Here is a 20,624-nt window from a genome sequence, read left to right as displayed (position 1 = left end):
CATGAGCTGTGGTGTAGGTCACAGATGCGGCTTGGATCCCACGTTGCTGTGGTTCTGGCACAGGCCGGCAGCTGCAGCTCCAATTAGACCACTAGTCTGGGAACCTCCATATGCCACAGGAAGCAGCCCTAGAAAAGGCAAAAAGACAAAAAAGAAAAAAAAAGAGCATGTAGCCGTTCTGCAGAGGGGCATGCTGGAGGGCAGGCCAGAAGTTCCAGGGCCAGGGGGTCCCAGTCTATCAGGACATTAGGGTCTCCCAACAGAGCAGCTGAAACCCAGGAAAACACACCAGCACAAAGCCTCCAGGGCTGAGTGAGGGGTGAGTGCAGCACCACTTTATCCAATCAGAGGCAAGGGAGGGGCCTGGCCCTATAGGCCAGTTCCTGGAAGCCAGGCTGGCCAGCAACTAGGTGCAGCCCAGTGCCTCCAATTAGCCCATTAAGCCACGCCAGCAAAAGCCTGCCTTTGCCCTGCCCCAGACCTCGTCACCCAACCAGGAGTCCCTGGAACCACTGCCCCAAACAGCTGAGGGAGCGGCATAACAAGGCTAGGGTGGGGGCAGGGTGAAGCTACCCAAGGAGTGGACTTGGAACCCAGGCTTCCACGCCCCCAAGGGCCTAGAAAAGTAAGGGGTGAAGGAGAAGGGAAAGCCTTTGCAAGACCGAGTCTGGGTCCAAAATTGTGGGGACCGTGTGAGACCAAAATCAGAGGGGTCGCTATGGATACTGATGATGCCAGTAACTGCCCATCTTTCCTCAAATCCCTAGACTATCCACTTAAGCCACTGATGCCATCCCACTAGGTGTACCTGACATGCATGTCCACTTGTCCCACTACCATGCTGACACTTGCCATCCCACAGCCATCTGAATGCCTGTGCAAAGTCTGGGGCAGCAGGCCTACAGGCAGTCTCCTGGCCTGTACCCCACCCACTAGGCAGCTGCGCTGAAGGGGCTGTGCTGGTTCCCTGAGACAATCACCAACTCTCCTCCGGGGATCAATAATTCACACACAAACTGCAGCTGCTCCACTGAGTCATCAGCTGGCATGGCATGGCCTGGGGGTGGGGCAGGACCCAAGGCCATGATCACAAACAGGTGGGACCCTCCAGAACTTTCAGGAGCTCAATCAGATGCTTCCTTCTGCCTCCTCAGGCCACCCTCAAGAGTGAAGCTCTTCTGTCTTGTGGTGACACAAGAGAGTCAGGGTCCCAGACACTAAGGGGGCACCTTCCAGGGCAGTGGGACACAGGCTGGCAGAGCCCTCCATCCTTCAGGCACATGATTCCCAATTCCAGGCAAGCAGTACTTCTTGGATCTCTCCCAGTGGCCAGACTGCCTGGCACTCTCCACCAGTGGGCCCATGGGAGGTGGCAGCAAGCCCAGATCACGGGTATTGTCCTGCCCTGACACTACAAGTTTGGCTGGAGTGGGCAAGAAGGAGGACTGGCTGTGGGGTGCCACCAAACCAGCCGCTTGCCCCACCTGCGTACCTACCTGGGCCAGGACCAAAGGGGGGGCCAGGGGCCCGGCCCCCTGCCGGAATCATGCTCTTCATCCACTTGGCTTCAGCCGGGTGGTTAAAGCGGAGGAAGGTAGACTGACCCAGGCACAACATGCAGCCTGCAGAGAAAGCAAAAGCTGGGAAGGGCAGGCTCATCCCAGTCTCCGGGGAGCCATCCCCACCTGCACTCACAGCACCCTCAAGGTCCATGCCTCACTCTGCCTGTGCCCAAGACAGGCCCCAGCCCAGCTCCACAGTGCAAGGCTGAGCAGAAAGAGCACTGGTTTGTGAGCCCTAGTCCTAAAGAATTTTCTTTTCTTCCTTTTTTTTTTTTTTTTTTTTTGCCACATCTGCACCATGCAGAAGTTCCCACACTAGGGAATGAACACAAGCCACAGCTGTAACCAGAGCCACAACAGTGACAATGCTGGGTCCTTAACCCACTGAGCCACAAGGGAACTCCTAAATTTTCTTCTTAATATCTATAAGATCTTTAGGTAATGTTACTTTGCCTCCCTAGGTCCAGTTTTCTCATCAGAAAAAAAGAGGACAAGGAGTTCCCGTAGTGGCTCAGTGGTTAACAAATCTGACTAGGAACCATGAGGTTGCAGGTTCGATCCCTGGTCTCGCTCAGTGGGTTAAGGATCCGGGGTTGCCATGAGCTGTGGTGTAGGTTGCAGACGCGGCTCGGATCCTGCGTTGCTGTGTCTCTGGCATAGGCCAGTGGCCACAGCTCTGATTTGACCCCTAGCCTGGGAACCTCCATATGCCGAGGGTGCAGCCCTAGAAAAGGCAAAAAGACAAAAAAAAATTAAAAAATTAAAAAAAGAGAGTATGGACACCCATGTGCTTCCCCCTAAACCTGTATCCGTGATCCATCTATCTGCACTTTAGTGGAAGAGTCAGTCTGAGAAGCATCAACTTCCAGGATCTCAAAAAAGCTCTGAGACAGGGGACAGGGAAACACCATGGATCAGTCAGATGCCCCCGCGGGGACCAGGATTTGCTTCCCTTCTCTCTGGCCTGACATTTTCCTGCCCCTTGGTCTCCCCTGGAATGCGGCCAAGCCTAGGCCAATGGGCCCGGCCTCAGCCAAGCACATTCCCAGGCAGTAGACACAAGCCCAGTCCTGCCCAGGAAGTGTGTGTGGATGGAGCGGGGAGGGTATGTGGGAGCCAGAAAATGTAGCCAGGGGCACCAGGAGTGTGCCCAGCAGCAGGTGTGCCCACAGGCGCCTAAGCCTGGCTGGCAGAGCTCCTCTTCCCGGCCATGCAAGTGCTAGAGGGCATCGGCACAAGATGCTCTGCTGGGAGAAGCCAGAGCCCTGGTGCTTTCTTCCATCCACCCTTCCAATCTGTCCACACCCTTGGCCCCTGGCCCCTGTCTAACCAATCTGGTGCCACTTGGCACCCCAAGCTTCATGCCAGTCTGAGCTAAGACTCACAGGGAAATCTACATTCCTGGAGGCTGAGACAGTGCAGCTTAGGCAGGCCACGAGGGCATGGGGCATCCCAGGCCATGTGGGTACCTCGGCAGGCCCCCTACTGAGAAGCTCAGGAACCCTGGGCATTGCCATAGATGGGGGACTAGCAGGCTGAGAAGCCCATAGCAGATAACATAGTAGACAAAACCGTCCACTTCTCTGGCACACCCACAGGCCCTCCCAGGCAGGCGGGCACCAACAATTCCAAAGGCTGATGGGTGGTTAGGAGAGGAAGCAGCCTTCCCGGCCAAGCCACCAATCAGAGGAGCTGATCCTAGAGCAATCATAACCAGAATAAATAATAGCCAGCCACACCGTCCACCTAATTACAACCACAGCTGTTTCAGAAAGAGCCCGGCCATTCCCCTCCCCCTCCTTTCAGCCATTTAACAAGCTAATTAATGATGACTTCGCAGGGTCTAGACAGACCTACTCAACCCTAGATTGATGGGGTTGGAGGGGGGGTGTGGAACAGGAGTCTGACCGAACAGTCCAGACTGGGAAGGAGGTGGGGAGTCTGGGTGGATTCCAGCGCATCAGTGCCAGGCCCACCCAGTGGGCACCTACGGACCCTCAGTCTAGCTCCTATAGCTGTGAGTTCCCTGCCCCCTCCTCTGCCCCTCACCCTCCTCTGCACAAGGGGTGTGGCTATGCTGCCTCTGGGGCTATAAATAGGTGATGCCAGGCAGCAGAGCTGGATCTGTATTAATAGAGCGGGCAGGAGGGCAGCAGGACTGATTGCAGCCCAGCTCCTGCCCAAATTAACTTTCTATTTGCACTCAGGGGCCCCAGGCAATGCCCCAACTCAGGTCCTATGTGCCCAGGGGCCTGGCCAGCCTATTTCTGGGAAGAAACCACCTCTCTGTCCACTCCTGCTCCACACCTCCACAGGTCATGCCCATTCAGGAAACCCAAGAACCCCCTCTCATCCAGGCAAAGTCGTGTTCATGCCCCCCACACACACACACACTTCAAAGGGGCTCAGGGCCCAGCTGTGAGCAGGTAGGTGGAGGAACTACACAAGTGGAGGGGGAAAAAACAGGGCAAAGAAGAGGGTGGATCCTATCCCTGAGAGACTGGGGAGAAAACATTACACACAAACACTCTCATCCTGACTCACACATACACTCTCAGAAACATGCACTCGCACAGATATAGAAATAGGCATATGGGCTTACACACTCAGAGCCACAGTCACTGCCCTGCTGGCCACGCGGACGGAATGAACTGGCCAAAAGGAGGCCGGGTGAGGGGAAGACCGGAGGAAGGGTCTCGGTCCCTTCCATCGGACACCCCTCTTAGCCATAACACAGGCCCCCCTTATTCTACCCCTTTCCCCATCCAGAGGCAGGTCCCACGAAGGGGACCACCTAGTACTGAGGAAGATGAAGTCTGCCCCGCTGTGGAGCGGCTCCAAGCCCAGACGCCTCGCTCAGCAATGTCCAGGGCTTATGCACGATCGGGTCTCCCAGCCTCAGCTCCCGAAGACGGGCCGACCATCTGATCCCACTCCTCACGCGCCTCCCCACCCCCTCCACGCCCCTCCCAGCTGAGCTGCTCGGCGCCCGGCTGCCGGGCTGCGGCTGGCCCGGGGCTCAGGACTCACCACCGAATCCGGACCTCCGGACCGCTCGTCCCCGCTAGCTCGGGCCCTCCGGGTCCCCGGCCCGCCCCGGGCCTTTGAGGGGGCGGGCGGACCTCCCGTGCCGCCAGCTCCGGGCTCGGAGCAGCGAGCAGCCCGGCGGTGAGCAGCCACCAATGCCCGGGGAGGGGCGGGCCGGCCACCGGCGGCGGGGGGAAGGGAGCCAGGGAGGGAGGGACAAAGGAGAGGAGGAGGGGAAGAGGAAGTGATGGAGGAGAAGAGAGGGGAGCGGGATGGAGAGGGCGGGGCGGGGCGGGGCGGGAGGATGCGGGGAGGGAGCGAGCCCGGGGATTCCGGAGCGCCGGTCAGGTGGAGAAGTGGGGCAGGGAGGAAAGGTTCAGGGGAGATGACCGAAGGAGGAAAGCTGAGAGGTAGATACGGAGGCCAGAGGGTGAAGAGCCTGGAGGCAGACGGGAGGAGAAGTGGGGTTCCACTGAGAGCCCTCTGTGGTTAGAAGTCATCAGAGCCTAGGATGGGGCCAGCCCAGCCCCTGGCTGGCTGGTCACCTTGGGCCAGTCACACCCTCCTGCCGCCTGATTCCTTATCAACAGAGTGAAGAGGTTGGCTTCATTGGCAGCAGAAGTTAAACTCTGACATTCCATGGCTCCATCTATTAGAGAGAAGAGTGAAGCTCCCAGGAATCCAGCAAGGTCCCTGGATCCAGCTCTGGCCCTCAGTCTGCCACTGTGACACGTGGGAGTTCAGGCCCAGGCAGTGTTCTGAGCAAAGTGAGCAGCATGGCCCCATCTCCACCCCAAACACCTCTTCCTCTGCCCCCTACGCCCCATTCCCCCACTCCCAGCAGCTCACCTCACCCCATGACCCCCACTGGAACCACCAGTTGTGCCAGCCCCAGCGGAGGTGCCCAAGAAGGTGCCCTTCCTACCCAGGAAACACAGTGCCATGGTCCCTGGAGCCCCCAGGGTCCGGCCAAGTTTCTGGGCCGGGCAAGCACCTACCACCCAGCCCAGGCCCCAGGAAGGTCCTCTCATTTCAGGGACCTAGCCTCTTGGACACCAGAACCTTCAGGGACAAAACTGCGTTCTCTCAGAAGTGCTTTGTGTGCCCCACACACTTTCTCTCACATATACGCCAACACCTGCTCAGTCACACAGACACCCCAGTTAAACATGCCCTCTCTCTCACACACGCTTGTTCTCAAACACACAACCACACAGGCGCCAGCTTCCCTCTTGGTTACACGTTCACTCAGGCACAGAGAGTCTTTCACTCAGTCCCCGGAAAGACTCTGAAATCCAGAATCAACCTCCTTAGAGAAAGAGTCAAATGATTTTTTCACCCTTGTTGAACACCTACCCACACTGCCATACTACACATACACACACACTCACGCACTCGTGTGTACGCATGCAGCTTATTTCTCTTCTGAAGGAAAAAGGAAAACCATATAGGGCCAAATGCAAAATAGGGGGAGGCTTTTTTAAAAAAAAAAAACGTCCTCAGGAAATGTGATTCATCGGTCTGGAAACTGTGACGGCCAGCTGGACAGACCCAGACAGACACGGAGGATGCCCGCCAGGGAGAATTAGGGCAGGAGGCAGGCACAGAGACGTGGCGAGCTAGGAGCTTTCGCTTTTTCTCTCCTTCCTTTGAGCTTTGTTAGTCAAGATCTTTATCAGTCTTATAACAGAGGTCAGTTGGAGGCTTCACTCCCATTTTTCAGAAGGAATAACTGACAGCAGAGTGGAAAAGAAAGAGGCTCAGTGCCCTGGATCCCAAAGGGAGGCCACTAGATAACCCGGAAATCCTGGCTCTGCAGCCACCTTCCAGGAGCCTCCCCTCCAGCCCTCACATAAGCCCCTGCCCACCAACGAGGGGCCTGGTTAGTGATGGAGACGCAGAGACAAGGGCTGGCAGCGAATGCTGGGTGAAGATGGGGACCTTCTGTCTAGACAGCCTGGACCCTGAGTGGCATGGCTTTCTGGTCCTCCTCCACTTGGTCCCCTCCCAGACCTTTCATGTGGTCTGGCGATGTGGTCCCAGGGCGGGGCAGGCTAGACCCAGATTGAGATTCCTCCTCATTTCCTTGGTCCTATTCCCAGCCCCACCTCTTGCTCTGCAGAGAGAAGGCAGCATGGGATGTACCAAGATACCCAGGCATGAGACTGGAATCAGGATCCTTCCGGCTCCCTCACTTCAGGCTGCTATCTATGTCCACAGCTCGAGCTCAAGGTTGGCATCTGTTTTCTGCCTGCTTCCCCTCACCCCTGGCCCAGGCAGATTCCTGCTGGAAGAGGCTGTCACTGCCACTCTGCTCGTTATGACGTGTGCCTCTCCAAGTTGCCTATGGCTGGGCACAGTGCCCAGAATGATGCATCCAAGGCCTGGCCCAGCCGGAGAGGGGTTCTTGTTATTTCTAGGGTAGCCTTCTGTTCTTCAAAGAGGAGGGTCCCCCCCCCCCACAAGGGTAGATTGGGGGAAAAAAACAGGGAAAATGATCCTCTTGCACATATGTTCACAGAGAGGCACGTGGCCAGTGAGTTCTCATATACACGCAGGAGCACACACAGGGATACTTCGGGACCATAGTCCTGTGTTCACCCCGACCTGCCCCCAACTTGAACACTCTGATCCATAAACACAAGGAAAGACACAAACACAGAGATACACAAGCCCTGAGTCACAAACATCCGGAGATACATAAACACACTCCAGTTACACAGACGCACAGAGATAGCACATGCACCCCCGAGCCACCCAGTTTCCAGGGAAACGCACTCCCAAGAATGTCCGGAGTGGGGCCAGGGAGGGCTGGGCTTGGTGCCTTGCTCCAGAGATGAGACAAGGAAACCCTCAGCTCCTGGAGCCCAGGGGAGGGGTAGTGCTGGGGAGAAGAACACCCGTTCCTTTGTGCCTCTGCCTACCCCTCCCCAGGCTGCCAAGCTTCTGAGACAGGCGAGCCTAGACAAGGCAGCTATAGGGGTGGGAGGGAGCCAAAGGGAAAGGGGTTTAGGGTCAGGAGAAAGTGGGAGGGTACATACTTGGCAGGGTGGGCTTTTGGCTGGGAAGGAGTTGGGGGTCACTCAGGCCACAGGAAATGCCTAAGAAGCCCATCTTGGCCCAGGCCCTTCCTCTGCTCAGGGAGCTAAATGCTGCACTGGGAAGACTGAGCAAGAGAGGCCTTCAGAGCATCAGTTCCCCCATTCTGCTCACAAGACAGAGGAAGAACATTCTTGCCAGTGAACGTGAGGGATTTGGGGCTGCACTCTGTCCCTGCCTCTGCTTGCTGCCCTAATAGCTCACTTCCATGTCCCCAAATCTTGGGGAAGGTGCTGTCTTTGAGAGTGAAGAGGACTGTCAGGAGCCAGATGGCATCACAGCCAAAGCCCCAGTTTATGGGGGCTCCTCCTCTTATCTGGAGTCAGAGAAGTCCTGGAAGAGACCAGGGCCTGCCTGCTGCTGCTGCTGCTAGCGGACCTGCCTCCCTGAAGCCAGCTGTCCCCCCCACCACACACACACTCCCAAAGGCAGAAATCTCCTGGATCAGCTCTGCAGGGAGAGACCCCAAAGGGTATGAAGAGAAGGAGGGGAGAAATAGTGGAGTGAGTGGGGTTTCTACTGCAAAGGAGCTTCCAGCAGTAAGACATAAGAGTCCCCGGAAAATGCCAAGACATCAGTCCTTCTACTCAGAGCCAGGCCTGGTCCAAAGCACTCATCCTCTACTCCCACCCGAATCTGCTTTTCTCACCTCCCCTAATATGATGATTTACTGTATACACTGATGCCCAGGGCAAACACAACTGGTCCACCAGAGTGCTACCTGGGTCAACCTTTTATCTGCCTGGTCACCAGAGTAACTAGAAGCCCAGTTTTTAGGGCTGCTCTACACAACAAAATGGCCTGTTGCTTTGAGGAACAGGTGGTAACTGTACTTATGACCCCAAAGCCACTGTCAACTGGAGGGGTTATGTCCTCAGATTTTGCCATCAGACTTTGCCCTTGTCCCATCCCCATTGTCCTGCTCGTCCCAATTTCAACAGCTTTTCAAAACAACTCCCTCTTGGCATCCATGCCACTGTTCCCCTCACTGCTGCTGCAGCTGCTGTCCCCTAATGACCACTAGCGACCACTGTGCCACACCGCATGCCCTCTAATAGCAGGAAGCAGCACCTCTTCTCTGCCCGTGGTGTGGGAAGCAGGGTGGGGGTGACCAAAGAAAAGCAGGTTGGAGAACAGTCTGGATACTGGAGGGATTTCCCAACACACCTGATCCACATGCACCAAGCACCCCGCCCCCAACTTGGCCACTCAAGGCAGTTACTATGGCAACCACCATGGCCAGCTTCCCCTGCACCTGCTGTGCACAAGCTCTTAAACAGAGGCTCCCTTGGTTCCAGGGTGTCAGACCTTACCCTGGGTGAGCCGGGTGGGCTGCCGGACGGGGAGCCCATCAATAGTGCAGGCATTGCCGCAGGGGTAGAGGGTGAGGGTCCCCCGCAGGTTCTCGATGTAGCAATGCTCTGGAGCCAGGCCTGGACCCTGCAGTGAGATGTCCCTGGCCGCAGAGCCAATCACTGTCCTCCCTGAAGACAGGAAGCAAACTGAGTCAGGGGGTGGTCCAAGCTGAGGAGGCAGGGGGGACCCAACCCAGCAAAGAGGCCACACTGGAAACTATTGCCACAGTCACTGGCCACCCACTGGGGCCCCTGAGCCTGGTGGAGACAATCAGGGGTAGAAGCTCTTTGGTGGAGAAAATTCTCTGGGCCCAGAGATGGGAAGGCCCAGTGGGCACAGAGGATCCACAGACAGAAGAGGGAAGGGGAGCTTAGTCCCTCCAATCCCCCCTCACTAAAGCCTTTTTCTCCTCCATTGCCCCCCCTTTTCTTCCAACTCACCCTCTCTCCTTCTTCCCTCCCTCCCTCTGCCACCTGCAACCCTTGCCCGCCGCCCTCCCTCCCTCTCTTCAGGGCAGATTCTCTCCAGACTTCTGCAGGCACAGCCCCTCCCCCTGGCAGAGCCCCCGGGACTGGTATTTGGAGAATGCGGAGAATGTAGTATCACCCGGGCAACAAGTGCAGCCAGGAGAGAAGAGAGGAAGGGCAGGAGCTGAGAGACAGAGAGAGAGAGAGAGAGAGAGATAGAGAGAGAGAGAGAGAGAGACACGGAGGGAACTCTGCCCCACTCCCCTCTCTCCATCTCTACCAGCACCTTCTCCCATGCCAGGCATGGCCCTGGAGTGGGGTGCCCATTCTTCTTGGCCACACTGATTGCCAAGGGCCATGTGCTCTCCTTTTTCAGTGCTGTCCTCCTTATTTCTAAACTGATCTTTAATCCTAGTCAGGGAGCCAGATTAGCCACCCAAGAGCGCAGCGGTCTAGGGAGGCACAGGCAGGGGAAGCAAGCAAGCAAGGGCGGGGTGGCACGCTCCCATTTGAGGGAGGCAAACTCTGCCAGCAGAGAGCAGGAGGGCCCCAGCACAGGCCTGGATTCCAGGGCAGGAATGGCATAAGGATGGAGGTGTAGCAGGCGAGTTGCCCCTCCAGACTCACCTTCCTCCAGCGGCAGAAGGGTGATGGCCGTGCTGAGCCGCCCACTGCCCAGGCTCACCAGATGGGGCTTGTCCGTTTGCACTTTCAGCCCTTTGCCTGTTTCAATCAGGTCCAAGGGTCCTTTCTGCAGGCAGCGGACGTGGGGGATGAGCATCATGAGAGTCTCCAGGCTGGCACCTCACCACCCTAGTCCCACTCACAGGAGCACTCTCTCCAGCACTGCCCTCTCTAAAGGGCTCTGAGGGTGGCGAAAGGCTTAGCACAAAATCTTGCACAGAGCGTTATTCCGCTAAATTGAAATTAGATCTGAATCGAGGCCACTAACTAGTCCCACTGGATTTATCTCAAGTCCTGATTTAACTGCCCCTTTTGTCTATATTAGGACAGAAACAAGGAGAAAGTAAGGGGAATGGGGAGGTGCTGGGTCAAAGAACAGATACAAAGAGGACGGTTGATCAAGATTTGTCCTTAAAGGGAGCTCCCATCGTGGCTCAGCAGAAATGGTCGGACTAGTATCCGTGAGGATGCAGGTTCAATCCCTGGCCTTGCTCAGTGGGTTAAGGATCCAGCATTGCCGTGAGCTGTGGTGTAGGTCGCAGACACGGCTCAGATCCTGCATTGCGGTGGCTGTGGCGGAGGCCGGCAGCTGTAGCTCTGATTGGACCCCTAGCCTGGGAACCTCTGTATGCCGAGAGTGAGGCCCTAGAAAGCAAAAAAAAAAAAAAAAAAAAAAGACTTGTCCCTGTAGACTTGTCCATGGCAATCCACTTGGCCTCAGTTAAACAAAATTACAAGAGAGGGCAGGACACGGATCGCAGAGGAGATACGGCTCAGGGTCATTTTGTAAACTGCTTCAAAGGGTATTTCAGGAGTTCCCGTCATGGCTCAGCGGTTAACAAATCTGACTAGGAACCATGAGGTTGCAGGTTCAAGCCCTGGCCTTGCTCAGTGGGTTAAGGATCCGGTGTTATCATGAGCTGTGGTGTGAGTCACAGACGTGGCTCGGATCCCGAGTTGCTGTGGCTCTGGCGTAGGCCGGTGGCTACAGCTCCGATTAGATCCCTAGCCTGGGAACCTCCATATGCCGTGGGAGTGGCCCTAGGAAAGGCAAAAAGACAAAAAGACCAAAAAAAAAAAAAAAAAAAGGTATTTCAAAGGGTATTTTCTGGGTGAACCAATTAACCTAATTCAGCTACAGACTCAGCTGTTAATAGGCTTGGGACCTGGGGAAGAGCAGAGAGGTACTGCCACTCTCATCTTTAGGCTGGGCCTAGAGGTAGCAAGAGGAGCCAACCCATCCTCACCGTCAGCTCTCTGGCCCATGGCTCTGACCCCACTCACCTGCACTGTAGCTTGGGTCTTGCATCCAGGGCCCACCTGGCTCCTATTGAGAGTGTCCATGGTCCTGCTGCTCCAGAGCTCCTGTGAACACAGCAGAAAGCAGGTGAGGTGGGAGGCCAGGGCAGGAAAGGGCAAGGAGTAGACTGTGCAGCTGGCTTCTCCAGCCAAGGGCAGCCCAGTCACCATCGTTCTCAGCTCACTCCTGCTGAGGGAGAAGTGGAGGCAGCTCGGGAGCTTCCTGGGGGAAGGCGGTGCCCCAGCTCCAGCCAAGGCGTGGATGTCACCCCAGCCCTGGCCCTTGCCACACACAGGAAGCACAAAAAGCTCTACAGGGCCCAACCTGTAACTCTGTGCTTTCTTGTCTCTGACACCCAGGACCCAGGCCTTGTCAGCTGAGGACCCCACAAGCGGAGTGGGGAAAATTGAATTTAGTGGGAGAAGTGAGTCCAAGGAAGCCCCTTCAGAGACACTGGTAGACAGAGGGCCCCAGGTGGGTGGCAGGGCTGAGCAGGAGCTCCCTCCCGCAGCCTTTCCTTCCCCTCTTCTCCCTTGTCTCTCTTTTTTTTTTGGGGGGGGGTCTCAGAAGGATGTTTTCTTAAAGGAGACACACGGGGAAAATGCAACTACTCCTGCCATCTTTTTGTCTTGATTCCTGAACCCTCTCTTCCCCAGAAAGCAATCTTACCCCCACACAATCAGAAAACAACAAAACAAAACAATAACTCACCGGTGACTAACTCTGGAATATACGACTCTCAAGTTCTTAACCTGATTTGGTGCGATAGGAAGCTTAGGTCCTTAGAAACAGAGGTCAAACAGATGCCAGAACCAGAACTTGAATGCTTCCTCCCTTTCTCTCCCTTCCATCCCTTTCTCCCTGGCTCACAGTTTTGGTACCTGAGAACTATGAGGAAGGACTTTTGCATATTAATATGTGCCTACATGCCTGTCCCTTGGCCAGCTTGCTAAAGTGAGAAACTTCCCATTTGTGGCTGAAATGTGAAGAGGCTGAAAATAATGTGACTGAAGTTAAAGAAGGAGACCCAGGAAGTCAGGGTTCCCCTCCACTTTCTCTTCCAAGGGACTTGGAGAGAAAGTGGGGCAGGAGCCAGCATTCCAAGGAGTGTCTGACCCTGGCAGTGAGACTCAAAGGCCTTTACCATAGAGTTACTAATTTTACCCTCCCAGCTTCCACCCTTCCGGACCTGGACTGCATCACCTCCGTCACCATTTCCACCCGAGCTGGCGGAAAAGAGGCCGGAACAGGGCCTGGGGCCCACCCCAAGTCGGCCTGGGAAGAGGGAAGGCTAAGGCCATTAACCTACACTAAGGCTCAAGTTGGCCTGGCACCTCCCCAGGAGATCTGGCCAGGGGGAAGAATTTCCAGGGGCAGAGACTGCTGTACTGCTTCTTTGACTCAGGGAAATCCCTCAGCATTCTCCAAGGGAGGAGAGGCAAGAGGCAGTGGGTGGGGGATGGAAAGTTTATATAAAAGAGGGAGTAAGAGAAACAAAACAAGAAATAATGAAGGAAAGGCATCAGCATTTAGGAAAGAGCTTTAGACTGGAATGCAAGAGTCTAAAATTCTTTTTTTTTTTTGTCTTTTTTTTTTTTTTGTCTTTTTAGGGCAAAACTTGCAGCATGTGGAGGCTAGGGGTCCACTTGGATCTATAGTGGCTGGCCTACACCAGAGCCACCACAATACCAGATCCTAGCTGCACCTGCCACCTACACCACAGCTCAGAGCAATGCCATATCCTTAACCCACTGAATGAGGTCAGGGATCGAACCAGCGTCCTCATAGATGCTGGTCAAGTTCATTAACCACTGAGCCACGACAGGAACTCCCAAGAACCTTAAATTCTAACCCTGATTTTTATTATTAGCTGAGAGACCTTGGACAAGTTACTTAACTTCTGAGTGTCAGACCATCTCTATAGAACTGGAATAGGAGTACCTTGGTGGCTTAATGGGTTAAGGATCTGGTGTTGTCACTGCTATGGCTTGGGTCACTGCTGTGGTGCAGGTTCGATCCCTGGCTGGGGAACATCCACATGCTGTGGGTCTAAACTAAAAATAAAAAACTGGAATAATGATTTGGGGATTGGGGGAGCTGTACCTACAGCACGTGGAAATTGCCAGGTCAGGGATGGAACCCACACCACGGCAGCAACCCAAGTTGCTGTAGTGACAACACTAGATCCCTAACCCCCTGCACCACAAGAGAACACCTGGAATAATGATTTAGAGAAAAAAGATAGATTGTCTAGATTATTGTTTGCCTGGGACTAGGGGTGGAATGGGAAGTAACTATAAATGGGCATATTTCTCTTGGGGGTGACAGAAACATTCTAGAACTTATTTGTGATGATGGTTACACAGATCTGTAAATATACCAAAAATCATAGAATGTTCACTTAATTTAAGTGAATTTTATGGTATGAACATCATACCTCAATAAAAATTGTTAGTAAAAAAACAAAAGATTGTCTGGGATTTCAGGTATTATATCAAATGACACTCCATGAAGTGCAAAGCACTACGGACATGCCAGTAGTTAATATGAGCTTCGTGACCTTGAACAAGTCACTTCACCTTTCTGGGCTTCAGTTACTTCACCTGTCAAGTTTGTCACTATCGCCCTATGAGGCTGCAGTGGGTGTGTTTGTTTATTTACACCAAGGATTTCAAGTGGAGATAAAGACTGTAAAGGAATGAAGTTGATGGGGAACAAGAGTGATTAGAGAAGTGAAGAGACGGGAATAAGGAGGTGAGAGAAGAGGGAAAGATAAGGAGAGAGGTGTAAGAGAGACCGAGAAGATAAGAAAAGATGTAGAGATTGGGAGGCGTGAGGCTGTGGCCCCAGCTCTGAAACCTAATCCAGGTGAAGTGGAAAAGATACACCAGCCCAGCCACCCAGCACTCAGGCGGCGATCTGACCCAGGGCTGCGCCGCTGCCGGGAGAGCCGCCACCGGGGGGCGCCCTCTCTCCCACCCCCCACCGCCCCCGGCCTGGAGGGCAAAGCGGGCTGCGCCGGAGCGCCCCCCACTGGAGGACCCACTTCCGTCCCACAGGGCTGCCTACTCCCCGGGGCCGTAATTACCTACCGCGCTCTCCCTGCCCGGCTTCCGCGGCGGTTCTGGGAAACCCTACTCCGCGCGCTGCCAAAAAAAGGCCCCTGCGGTGCGCGTACTGCTCTGGGGAAGAAGACACTGGGGGAAAGCGCCGCGGTCAGACCCAGCTCTCGGTGGACTTCCCGCGCCACGGGCAGATACCCAATCGTCTCCTGGGGCGCAGGGTAGCAGAGGTCGGGGTGTCTCGAGGCCTCGGTGGGGGACGAGGCGCAGGCTCCCGCAAGTGACCGTGTTTCGCCCCCCCACACACACCCCAGCGCGAACGAGCGGGCATCCAGGCCACGGGGAATCAGCAGCCCCACCCGGTCCCCAGCACTCTGCGCCGCGTGGACGGCCTGGAGTCACTGCTTCGGGGGTCTTGGCACCCGAACGAGGGCGGTGGGAGGCCCGGGTAGCGGCCGGAAAAGTCTGGAACTAAGAGGCACTAGAGGAAGTCCAGGCTCCAAATTGGGCTCCAGACGAAAAGTCCAGGTCTGAGGCCAACCCCGGAGAGCAATCCCCGCGGCTCCCCTGCTCGGGTGCTCCCGCTTGGGCCTCACCTGTGGCTCGCGCGGCCGCCAGCCCAGGCCTCGCCCCGAGCGTCGCATAGCTGTAGCCCGAGGCCTGCGGGGTTGAGCTGGGATCCTCTCGGGCAGCCACCGCCTTCGCCTGCCCGGCGCACATCCGCCCTAAAAGAAGGGCCGCCGGCAGAGGAAGGAGCCGGGAAGGAAAAGAAACTGAGGCCGGGAGCTCGGCGGGCGGGGCGTCGGAGCCGGACGGCGACTGGGGAAGGCGTGGATAAAGGTCTGGGGCAGAGAGGACTTCAGGAGGAGGAAATCGAGGGAGTCTGCGAAGGGACCGGGCGGCAGGGAACACGAAGGGATTTGGAGGGAAAAGTGAAAGAGGGAGACTGAGGAATGAAGGAAAAGGAGAGCTGGGGAGGGAAGACTGAGGGCAGAGAACAGGGAGGAGGGAAGAAGGTGGGAAACAGGATAGAGTCTGGGGGATGCGGAAGTGAGGGGAGACAGGGACAGAGAGGTAAAGGGATGGGGAAGGGACGAAGGCGATGGGGGAGACTGGGGACAGAGGAGTCCTCAAGGAAAGGGGGTGACTGACCAGGAGAGCAGTCGAAGGTACCCAGGGCCATGGCGGGGGAGACAGGGAGGGGAGGAAGAGAGGCGAGAGGCAGAGCCCTGGAGGAAAAGAGGGGGCCGGAGGGTAAGCCAGGGGACCCAGGAGTGGGGAGCGACTTCAGGCGTGCAGGCTGGAGGAGGCGGCAGGACGAGGTACCATTGTAGTTTGAGGTGTGATTTTAGCGTGTACCGGGTGGAGGTGGAGTGCCGGAAAAGGGCAGCTCTCCAAGGCCGGGGGACAGAGTGGGGTTTCCGCACCGAGCAGCCCTGCCGCCCTGCGCCGCCCTGCGCTGCCCTCCCTGGGGCCGCCAGGTGGGACAAGGCCGCAGTGTTGGGCCGCCTGCCGGGCCGCCCCGCCCGCCGCTGACGCTGGACAAGCGGCCTTTCTTTGGCCTGGCGGGGAGAAGGGGCCGCTTGTTTGCTCGGCGGGGGAAAGGGGCGGCCCCCAGACACCGCCGGCTCCTCGCGGGCAGCTTGGGGGGGGGGGCGCTTGTGTAGCATTTGTGTGTGTGAGGGGAGGTGCGTGTTTGAAGGGAGCGCGTGTGTAAGAAGCTGCATGCGTGAGGACTGAGTATGTGATGGGTGTGAGCCGTGGGGGCTGCGTGTCAGGGAGTGCGTGTGCGCGGGGAAGGGTGTGTGCGCGGGGAAGGGCGTGAGCGCGGGACGCCGCAAGTGTGAATGTGGACCTCCTGAGAGTGCTTGGCGTGTGTGTAGAGTGTGTAGAGGTCTAGGAATGTTTGGGTCCCACACGTGTAACTGCAGAGAGAGACAGGGGTGTCGGCGTGGCTTGTGTAGTGGGAAGGGTGAGTGGGTGGTGCCTGGTGGGGCACCGAGGGTGTCTGCTCGTGGGATGCCTGACGTGGTGGGGAGTTTTGTTTGTGTGTGACCGGTCCGATGAGTCAGCCCTCCGGGAGGCTTCGGGACCGCTGAGCTAACGGGCCCAGAATGCAGCCCCGCCCCGGCGCCCTGGGTCCCCCGCCGGGCGGCGCGCTCTCCCGGCCCAGCCGCCGCTCGCGCCAGCCTGGGCGGAAGAGTCAGCGAGCGCCTCGGCAACCCCGCGGCCCCTCCCGGGCCCCCTCCCGCCCGCGCTTCCCAGTCCCAGAGGAGCCCGGATGACCTGGCTCAGCCTCGGCCCGGGGAACTCCGCAAGGGATTCGAATCCAGACCAAGCGGGAACTCACTGACCCCACAGCCCTCTCCAGCCTCCAGGACCCCTAAAGATGCGGGTCCTCCGAGGAGGGCCCGGGAGGCCCCAGATGTGCCACCTATCTACTGATACTCCCACGAGTCGCTCCCGGATACTACTGCCTCCGAGCCCTACTTAACATCCCTTTCCCATCCCTAAAGGAGGCCCGGCTCGGGACAGAAGCAGAGATGCCCCAGGGGACCCCCTCGCTCCTGGTGCAGTGCTCTTAGTCCTTCTATCAGCGGAAGAGCAGAGGTGTGGGGGGCAGGCGGACGAGTCCCAGGAGTATCGCCGGGCTGCCTGGGTTCCCGCAGGAGACTCTGAAGGGACAGGGTCCTCGTTCTTCCAGAGTGGGATAGGGGGTGAGGGGTGGAGCGCGAGGGCCCCCTCTGGCGGCGGCGCGGGCAGCGGCTCAGGAGGGCAAGAGTAAGGAGTTCCCAGGAAAGCAACGAAGCCCATTCTGCAGAAAAACCTTGGCGCTCCCATGCACTCACCTGAGGCACCCCCTCCTCCTCTAAGGGTTTCTTCCGGGCTCTCCAGCCCAAAGCTGATCTGAGGGCTGTCGCCAGGCCCCTGGGATTTCCTCCTGTCCTGTCCCAGCAGTGCAGCTAGCAGGACTCGCAGGCTCAGTGAGAGGGAACGTTCTTACCTCGGCGGGAGAGGGGGACACCGGTTCCTTAGCCCGGCTCAGCCTCTGAGGCCTCAGGCTCCGGAGAACACTCTTGCTTTTCCCTGGGAGCCCAGAAAGTAGGAGGAGAGCGAGCGGGTCCCGCCTCCCCATTCCCCACCCCACCCCCACCCCCACCCCCCGCTAGTCCCCGCCCCCGTCCCCCGTCCCGTCCGCCCGGCCAGCCTGAGGAGACGCCCTTGTGGGACCGGAGCCCAAGGTCCCCCCCACCCACCCTTTCCCAGAGCAGCACCTCCCCCCCCCCGCCCCCGCCTGCACAGCGCCCGCTTTGTTCATCTCTGCAGCTGGGCTCTCGGCTACCACCACCACCGTATACACCCCCCATCCCCACTCACTTTCCGGGTCCGACTCTCTTAGACCACCCTCCAGCCTAGGCTTTAAGGTGCTTCTGAGGATTGACAGTTTCTCTCTACTTCCGCCCCCCCCCCCCCGCCCCGAACTTTAGATGTCTAAACCCTCCATCAGCTCCCAGTGAACCTCATAGTCCCAGCCCTCCAACACACTCTCAATATTTCCAAATACCTTCAGGGGATATCCAGGTTTGGCCTCTGTCGCTCCTGCTCATCCTACCACCATGACAGCTTATGGGGTTGATAACCCTGCATATACGGTGGCACAGATATTTTCAAGGATAGGTACAAGAAGGCGTGTTAAAGTGCCATGCAAACTGTAAAGAACAGGAAAGCTGAATGGAAGTGTCATCCTGGCCCCTTGTTAGCTCCACCCCCACCACAACCTGCAGGATTATAACTGGAAGGCAAACGATAGATTTATAGTTGAGCACACCATCCTATAGCAGTTTGGATCTCTGTTGGACTGAGAAGTTAATAAGGAAAAAGAGGAGGGACTAAAAACCTAAGAGAAACCTAGACACTGAGCCTGGCTGAAAGTCATGCTCCTTTTCAACCCCCACCCGAAATCCAACGCTGATAGTGGATCCTTACCTTGCAAAGCCAGCTCTTGCCTCAAGAGACTGGGGAGGCCCCAGGGAACTGAACTCAGCTAGACTGGATTCCTTTAACTTTCATTAGAGGGACCTCTGAGACTGACTCTTCCTCCCTGAAGGAGAAGGCAGAAAGTCCCCAAGCCCCAAGGAGAAAGCAGAAAGCCCCCAATTCCAGGGGGGGAGAATAGCAGAAAATCAGGGACAAGTCTTGTTCTGATTCAGTGACTTTAGTGTGTACCCTCTCTCCCTACCTAACTCAGGAACGACAGGAGGTTGAACTTCAGGAATCTCTGGTCACTCATTGACAGGGCCAGCATTAGCAGGGGGCCCCCCACAGCAGGAGGCAGGAGATGACTGGAGCCAGGCAATGGACAAAAAGGGGGAGGGGGAGGGAAGCTCTTTGCAGCTACCTGCTATAGCTAACAGAGGTCGAACTATCAGGCTACAGCATGTACCGGAAAGCCCCAAGATTTGGCCAGGGGTGGGGAGCAATGTTGAGAGTGGAAGCCTCTTATTCTTTTTTCATACTGGTTGAGGCTCATAAAAGTACTTTTATTCTAGCCATCTTTCATGAGGCAGATCATAAAAGTAATTTTCAGGCTATTCTGCTTAAAAAAAAAAAATTAAGAAAGAAAAGGCAAAAAAACAAAACCCAACTGTTGTATCCTATGTGCCAAGACCCAGCATTTGAGGGAAGGGGCTCAGATTGGGGTACCCCAGAGATTTCACATAACTGTTTCACAACTCCAGCTCTTCTTTACCGTCTTGGTCAGGAGGAATTTCAGGGAATAATCAAGCCTGCCACGGAGGTTGCAGATGCTGAGACAGAGTTGAGACATCACTCAACTTCTCTCTGTCCTCGAAGCCCAGCAACCAGCTGACCCCATGATAAAGGCTCTGTGCAATGTGTCCTTGTTCCTGTTGTGTTGGGGCCCTGCGTTCCCACAGTTAGAGCACTCAGGAGACTTCAGACCTACCATCCCCACCCTCCACCCCCACCCTGCTCCACATCTGGAGCCCATCAAAACACTCAGTGCTCGCTCGCAGTTACGCAAGAGGTCGAGCAGCTGGGAGCTTAGAAAGGGGGAGGAAGAGAGGAGAAGAAAGCAAAAAACAGCTTCCCAAGCATGCTTCAGACTTTCCGAAGTGGAGGCAGGGGGAGAGGGCAAAGGCTGGGTGTGGAAGGAAGAGTGGATTTTTTTAAGGCCCTCTGCACTTGGCTATGAATGTCAGGAGTGGATTTCCCCACCCATCCTGCCTTTGCCACGGCACATTTCCCAGCTCTGTCCCTCCTCTCAAATTATACTCCCTCCAGCCCCAGAAAGAGGTGATTATTGCTCATTACAGCAAGCAAGCCCTGTAGATACACACCCTATCCCAGGAAGCTATCCTTTCTGGCCTCTTTGGATCCTCAACCCAGGCAGCATTAGTGTAGGTGTGGTGGCAGCAATGATGCCAAGTAACTCCTCGCTGTATCCAACTTGGAGAAAAAGTTCAAACTTTTTCTTCAGTAGCCGCAAAAGAACAGCTTTCTTCTCAGCTTGTCTTAGAAATTGCACAGTCCACACTTCTACCCATAGCTAAGATATATCCAAGGTGAGTGAGAAATTTGGGTAGGACGGAAGACTAGTCCTGTCTACCCTCCATGGCTCAGAACTTTTCTATGAGCTGAAAACATTCCTTTGGGCAAAAGAATGGGAAATGACCTATTTCCATTTCTCTCATTGCCTTGAATTTGTAACACATTTTTCAAAAAGCCAGTCCTGGTTTGGTAATCAACCTGATCACAGAGTACACCTATGAGAGCTTCCCAGAATGGGTCAATGCTTTAAATAACCTGATAGCCCCTGCCCTATCAACAGCAAGGGAAAAAACTTTCCTTTTTGGCCAGTGAGGGTAGTGGTTGGGGTAGGTAGGTAGCCCAAGTTTCTAAAGACTGCCTGGTTGCTTGACTTCTTGTGTTTGAGAGGGGAACAGCTCCATTTGGAAAAGTGGTCTAAACTTCCTAAAGGTTTGCCTCCACATCAATCCCTAACTTGCCAGGGTAAGATGTGAAACTGACTTTTGCAGAGATGCTT

The 20,624-nt window shown here is 55.9% G+C and overlaps 1 protein-coding gene across 19 annotated transcripts in view; it reads right to left on the bottom strand.

Moving 5' to 3' along the window:
* The window catches only part of PHLDB1 (pleckstrin homology like domain family B member 1), a 47,317-nt gene extending 29,646 nt beyond the window's left edge, over window positions 1-17,671 (bottom strand). For 2 of the 19 annotated variants that reach the window (XM_021062929.1, XM_021062935.1), the window contains exons 1-5: window positions 15,154-16,013; window positions 11,480-11,560; window positions 10,139-10,262; window positions 9,002-9,172; window positions 1,497-1,622 (exon numbers count right to left, since the gene is read on the bottom strand). In XM_021062929.1, coding sequence (XP_020918588.1) covers window positions 1,497-1,622; window positions 9,002-9,172; window positions 10,139-10,262; window positions 11,480-11,560; window positions 15,154-15,201 — 550 coding nt within the window. In that variant the 5' untranslated portion in view covers window positions 15,202-16,013. Of the gene's footprint in view, window positions 1-1,496; window positions 1,623-4,592; window positions 4,779-9,001; window positions 9,173-10,138; window positions 10,263-11,479; window positions 11,561-14,587; window positions 15,088-15,153; window positions 16,018-17,406 lie in introns of those variants that run through there. The other 17 variants (XM_021062927.1, XM_021062936.1, XM_021062933.1 and 14 more) reach the window with 13 other exon arrangements.

Source organism: Sus scrofa, chromosome 9 (genome assembly GCF_000003025.6).
Source record: "Sus scrofa isolate TJ Tabasco breed Duroc chromosome 9, Sscrofa11.1, whole genome shotgun sequence".
Taxonomy (NCBI): Eukaryota; Metazoa; Chordata; class Mammalia; order Artiodactyla; family Suidae; genus Sus; species Sus scrofa.
This window is presented reverse-complemented; position numbering and strand designations above follow the sequence as displayed.